The 6357-nt window shown below is 55.9% G+C and overlaps 2 protein-coding genes across 2 annotated transcripts; one reads left to right on the top strand and one right to left on the bottom strand.

The window, feature by feature from the left end:
* Positions 1-263: 263 nt before the first annotated feature.
* PC9H_011170 (uncharacterized protein) lies at positions 264-1880 on the bottom strand (the record flags this gene model as incomplete). Its single annotated transcript, XM_036780655.1, has 1 exon — positions 264-1880. One exon carries the CDS (start codon positions 1878-1880, stop codon positions 264-266), a length of 1617 nt encoding a protein of 538 aa, XP_036628038.1.
* Positions 1881-2375: 495 nt separating this feature from the next.
* Positions 2376-6282, top strand: PC9H_011169 (uncharacterized protein; the record flags this gene model as incomplete). Its single annotated transcript, XM_036780654.1, has 12 exons — positions 2376-2609; positions 2670-2735; positions 2798-2839; positions 2901-3285; positions 3381-3529; positions 3615-4271; positions 4368-4447; positions 4513-5045; positions 5112-5353; positions 5429-5635; positions 5700-5859; positions 5918-6282. 12 exons carry the CDS (start codon positions 2376-2378, stop codon positions 6280-6282), a joined length of 3120 nt encoding a protein of 1039 aa, XP_036628037.1.
* Positions 6283-6357: the final 75 nt, after the last annotated feature.

The raw sequence follows: 6357 nt of genomic DNA, 5'->3' as shown, positions 1-6357 counted from the left end.
GGGCAGGGCCGGAGCTCATAGATGAGAGCTGTTAGAGCGACGGAGGGATGCTTGAGAGGATGTGTTGAGGATGAGGATGAGGGTGAGGATGGTGGTGTGGTGATATGGCGAGGATGGTTGGATAATGGGGGTTGCGGTTGTTCGAGTATACACGTTGCTATTGCTATTACAGTTCCGGTTGATATGATTGAGGCTGATGCTAAGTTCCAGCGTTCGTCAGACTGGTTACCGGTAGCAGCAATAATGCATACGTACAAGTGAGCTCAGATAATCTGAGTGAACGTCGTAGTCCTGCTCAGACGCCTTCCCAGTGTCCTCGGCTTCGGCTTCGGCTCCTCGACGATGGGCGTAGTCGCTCGGCTCGTAGACGGCGGCGTGTCGCAGCCCGGAGGTGGGGGTGTATCAGAGCGTTCGGAGGGCGCAGAATGTGAGGGCGATTCAGTAGCTTTGGTCGATTGGGAGTGAGAATGGCGATGTGATCGGGACCGGGAATGTTGAGATTGGGAGGCCGAGTGATGCTGAGAGCTGGGCTGAGATTGAGAAGAGGAAGATAACGGCTTGCTTCTGGCGAATTCTTTGGCAGCTTGGACTTGATGCCTTATTTCGGGATGGTATGTGTGTAGAGGCGCTGGGTATTGGGGCGGCATTGATGGTACGACCGCGAGTGGAGTAGGAGATACTCGGCGGCGTTTCGCGCTGCGGCGACGGGGGGAGTTCTCTTGTTCTTGTTCCTCGTCCTCATCGAAGCTATCAGGCGACATCCGCTTATTCCTCCCAACCTCTGGTGCGATCATCTCAACATCATCCACATCGGCATTGTCCACGTCCCCAAAATCAGCATCAGCACCTACGAAAGGAACTTCCCACAACTCGCCGTTCTCCTTCATCCTCCTTATAAGCGCAGCATCCTTCTCTTCCTGCTCCCTCTCCCTCTCCGCACGCGCCCTCCTCACCTCCTCGTCTCTACACGCCCGATCCACATACGCCCTCATCCTCCTCTCTGCATCCATCAAAACCATCCGCGTCTTCATGTTCGGCTTCCCCCTATCGGCGCCCCTTGTCCACAAGAACTTCCACGGATACTCCCCGTCCTGCCACCTCTCCGTCGTACTCTTCTTCAGGCAGAGCGCACGGTATTTGTACATCGCCTCCCAGTCCATCTCGTGGCAGTCCTCCAGGGCTTCTTCCTCCGTGACCCACCCGATCTCGAGGAGGCGGGAGAGCGTGCGGCCGGTGATGGGGTAGGTGCGTGTTAGGCTCGCAACGCGGACGTCGTATTCGGCCAAGGCCGAGTCGGGGGACCATAGGACTGCGGTGGGGCGTCGGAGCTCGTCTTTCTCCGGCTGCGGCGCTGGCTCGGGGTCTGTTTGAGAAGAAGTGGAAGTGGAAGGCGAATTGGAAGTAGGAATATTTGCCGACGAGGATGCAGGGGGTACGGTAGGCAGAGCAGGCTTTCGAGGAGCGTAGGCATAGTCTCGGACTTTGATGCCCATGGCCTTCAGGGCGTCCACGCACTCTTCCTGAGTCAGTTCTACGTCGCATGGCTCCGTCGGTGCGGGGGAAGCGGAGCGTTGGCGTGACGATGAATCATTGCTGTCGTCTTGTTGTTCTCGCTGGGGTGATGCTGGGGGAGGTGGTGCGGGCCTCGTCGCTACGAGGGAAGTGATAGGAATGGAAGCCGATGCTGCGACCTCTGATGCTTTGAATGCGGTCCTAACTCCAAACGAACCGTGTATCGTCAACGACTGCGCTGCGCCCATCCTAGATTTTACTTTCGATGTGAATTGTTTCAACTTTGAGGCGGAGGGCTTCGGCTTCGCTTGCTTGGATGTTGATTGTTTCGTTGGGGAGGAAGATGATGAGAGTGTGGAGAGCGACATATGGTGGGTTGCTGCTTTAATACTGCGCTGGCGCTGCGGTGACAATTGCGTCGTCTGGGATCTTGTGCGGTCCAAGCCAACAAGCGGCACTCGCATGTCTCAAACTTGTATACAAGCTTCAGTATCTCCAATTGTTGACTGATTCAGGCCCAAGCTTTGTCTTGACAACCACTGCGATAGACCCCAAGGGTGATCGAAGTAGAAATCCGACTTGAAATGTAGAATTCAAGGGAAGAATGGCTCGAGGGTGCCGTGGGTGGTGGTGATGGTCGTGGTTGGTGGTGAAGAGATGTCAGACGTTGCTCAGGCTCCCAGTGCCACCGTATCGGGTATTTGGCCTTGTTTGCCGAGTGGCTCACAATGACTCACATGATTCAACAGACAATGATCACGTGGAAACCATGATGACCGCGTTGGCCGGAACCACCGAGCCGCTCTCACTCTCTCTCCTCCTATTTCGCTGTGCACGTTGAGTACGGCGTTCTGGCTCTCACCATGTCCTACTATACGAGCTCGCCACCGCCGCAGTCCTCCTCTTTGCCAACTCACTACGAAGACCCCCGTCCAGCGACTGCAGACGACTTCGAAGACGAAGAGGGACGCGACGTGCCCTCGCCATCTGAGTATGTAGGCGCGTCCTCTACGGCTGCCAGCACTGCGCCTTCATCTCCATCCACATTCAAGTCTGAAGACGATGATTTTGATTCGGCGTTTGTGAAAAGCGAAGAGGTTCGCCCAGTCCCGATGCGTTTCAGCGTGTTTGATACATCGCTGATCTCATCTCATTAGGACCTTGGTGTGCCGGACGTACGAATGAACGACGGGCCAGAGTTTGTGAAAGATGAAGACAAGGAGGTACACGAACCCGCGTTAGCGACCTTCAGGACTCTGACTTATTCCTTTATCTTTTGCTACAGGACTTAGACGCGTTGAACTTGGAGACATTCAACATGAAGCAGGTATGCTACTTTATCAAGAGAGGAGAGGAGGTGGACGCGCAGCTAACGCGATTCAACTTAGGACGACTTCGAGAAGCTGGACTTCATCCTCAAGAAGTCCACGCTCTACTCCTCTATCCTCTGCGAGCGCATGGAGGAGAACAAGCGGCGGCAGGCAGAAGGAATTGCCGCCCTGCGTGCCTCCAAGGCGCAAGCCCTCTCCCCAGCTGGCATCACGCACGATGACGACGACAGCGCGCCGCGGATGAAAGGAGGGAAGCGCCTTCGGTCTGACGGCGACGATGACGGGTGTTCGAGGAAGAGGGTGAAGAGCGAGGACTTGGAGGAGGAAGTGGGGATATTCCCGCAGCCGGGTCTGATCACGGGCGCGAAGATGAAGAACTACCAGCTGGAGGGGCTGCAGTGGATGGTGGCCCTGCACCAGAACGGGATATCTGGCATCCTGGGTGCGTATCCCACATCTCCATCCAATACGCCCTCCCATCTCATCTCGTATTCTCATCTCGCAACCCCCGTTGTGTGTTATCCCATTATATGCTAGGCGACGAGATGGGCTTGGGCAAGACGCTGCAGACGATCGCGTTCTGCGCCTACCTCCGCGAGCTGGGGTTCTCGAAGCCGATGATGATCGTCTGCCCGCTGAGCGTGCTGCATAACTGGGGCTCGGAATTCGAGAAGTTCGCGCCGGCTGTATGTACTCCCTTCTCCCCCTTCCCCCTCTTCCTCTATCCGCTGTAACTTGCGTGTTAAATATGGTGCTGAACTTACGAAATAGATACCCGTGTGTCTGTACCACGGAACGCCCGAGGAGCGCGCTGAGCTGCGGCGCACGGTCTTAGTTCCCCTTCCCGATGATGATGACGAGGACAAAGGTTCTGTGGGGGCGGTGAAGACGAAGGCGCAGCCGAGTAAGAGAGGAAAAGCGGGGACGGGTAAAGGGAAGAAGGCGAAGGGGGCACAGGCAAAGGGAAAGGTGGTGGGAAAGGCGCGAGGCGGGCAGAGCAGGCAGGGCGCGAAGGCAGAATCGACCACGGGGAGAAGGAGATCGGGGAGGCAGCGGCAGAAGCGGGTCGTCGAAGACGAGGAGGAAGACGAAGAAGAGAACGACGTGGAGGATGAGGCGGCGGACGAAGAGGAGGGAAGTCACGCCGAGGCGCAGAAAGTTGAGAAGGACGAAGTTGTGGATACTATGTCGAAGGAGGAGAAGGAGGCGAAGGAGAAAGCGACAAGTGAAGCGGTGGAGAGGTTCCCTGTGGTGGTGACGACGTACGAGATGGTGATCAAAGACCGGGCGCAGCTGGGTGTGCATAAGTGGGGGTACATCGTAGTGGATGAGGGACATCGGCTGAAGAATATCGACTGTAAGTTGATTAAGGAGATCAAGAAGTACACGACGGCCGGGAGGATGATTTTGACGGGGACGCCGTTGCATGTGAGTAGATATTTGTTTCTATTTCGTGTTTAGTGCGGAGGGGGAGGAGGGGGTGAAGACGTTGATGCTGGTGCTAACGTGATTTGGTTTGGGAAGAATAACCTCGCAGAGCTTTGGTCGCTGCTCAACTTCGTACTCCCAGAGATCTTCGGAGACCTCGACACGTTCCAAGAACTGTGCGTCAGACTTCCTTTCATTTCTATCTTCTAATCGCCCGACTAACGATCCCGATGATCAATAGATTCAACTTGCCTGCGATGCAGACGACGGTCGGGTCGGAGCGCGCGAGCCATGTCATCGACTCCCTGCACTTGATCCTCAAGCCGTTCCTCCTGCGGCGCATGAAAGCGGATGTAGAGCTCAGCCTCCCGCCGAAGAAGGAGTACGTGCTGTACGCGCCGCTCACGGAGATGCAGAAAGACCTGTATGGGAAGGTGCTCAACGGCGGGCTGCGCGCGCACCTGATCGGGCGGGAGAAGAAAGGCCCTAGCAACACCGACGAAGAGACCAAAGATACGGGTAAAACGGTTGATGAGGGAGAGGGGTTGGGTGACGGGGAAGGAGGTGAAAAGATGAAGCTGCGGAGCGAGAAGAGGGGAGGGAAGCGGAAGGTGAAGGTGAAGAAGCATTATGATGTGGATGGAGACGATGAAGAGTATTTCAAAAAGCTGGAGCGGGGCGAGCTGGATTCGCGGGGGTTCATCGTGGATCCGACGAATAATGACGAAGCAGAGATGGCCGAGCTCGGGAGGGAGCATCAGCATAAGACGACTGGTAAGTCCTTACCGTTCTCCATTCAATGCTTGTTTCTTCGTTTGATTGACTAGGATGGGTCGGTAGTTAAACAAGTCAACAATATGAAACTGCAGAACACGGTGATGCAGCTCCGTAAAGTCTGCTCGCACCCGTTCCTCTTCGACTGGCCGCTGGATCCCAAGTCCCAACAGCCAGTGATCGACGAGCGGCTCGTTGATTGCAGCGGCAAGATGATGGTCCTAGATCGCCTGCTCACGGAGTTGTTCAAGCGGAAACACAAAGTGCTGTTGTTCAGCCAGTTTACCACCATGCTCGACATTATCGAGGTACGCTCCAACTTACCCCCTGTATCTCTGCTACCTCGCCCGTGATTTACAACTGATTTTTTATGTTACAAATAGGATTGGGCAACGGAGTTCAAGTCGTGGAAGCTGTGTCGAATAGACGGGAGCAGTCCCCCGCTCGTACGGCGCAACCAGGTGGACTTGTTCCAGAAGGGCGGCGACGGCCCGGACGTGCCCTGCCTTTTCCTCCTCAGCACGCGCGCGGGAGGCCTGGGCATCAACCTCACCGCCGCAGACACCGTCATATTCTACGACCAGGACTGGGTGCGTGTTTCCCTTCCCCACGTATGTCAGCGTAGCACGCATTTCTGAATGGTGGCGATGGTAGAACCCGCAAATGGACATCCAAGCCCAGGATCGCGCGCACAGGATCGGGCAGACGAAGCCGGTGCTGATCTTCCGTCTCGTGAGTGCGCATACGATAGAGACGAAGATCATGCAGCGCGCGAATGAGAAGCGGAGGCTAGAGGCGCTTGTCATCGCCAAAGGTCCGTCCACTCACCCACTCCTCATCTACGCGCGTTTTTTGACCGCGCCTCTATACAGGCAAGTTCAAAATGCCCGGTGCAGCCTCAGCGAAGCGTGGCGCAAAGTCGAGCAGTATGGGCCTTGTCGATATGGCGGCTGAACTCCTGCAGCTGGAAGGCGAGAAGATAGAGGTTGTGCCGAATACGACGGCGGGGAAACGGTCGGTGCTGAGCGATGCGGATTTGAGGGTGCTGCTTGATCGGAGACCTGAGGTTTTTACTGAGCGCGGCAGAGGTTGGACGTCTGCTGGTAATGGAGAAGGCGTGCATTCGCGAGGGAATGTCAAGGGAGCGAAGACGGCGTTTGCTGTGTACGAGCCCGCGGCCAATGAAGCGAACGAAGCCGTGGCTGCAATTCTTGGTGAAGACATCAAGGACATCTAGTAGACATAATGAAAAGTACCCTTCGCATCCGTGTATCAGAATATCTTAATAGTTGCCCTCGTATGCGTCAACAAT

This window comes from Pleurotus ostreatus (assembly GCF_014466165.1).
Source record: "Pleurotus ostreatus strain PC9 chromosome Unknown scaffold_8, whole genome shotgun sequence".
In the NCBI taxonomy this organism is placed as follows: Eukaryota; Fungi; Basidiomycota; class Agaricomycetes; order Agaricales; family Pleurotaceae; genus Pleurotus; species Pleurotus ostreatus.
The sequence above is the reverse complement of the archived record's forward strand: the minus strand, read 5'-3'. Positions and strand labels throughout refer to the sequence as shown.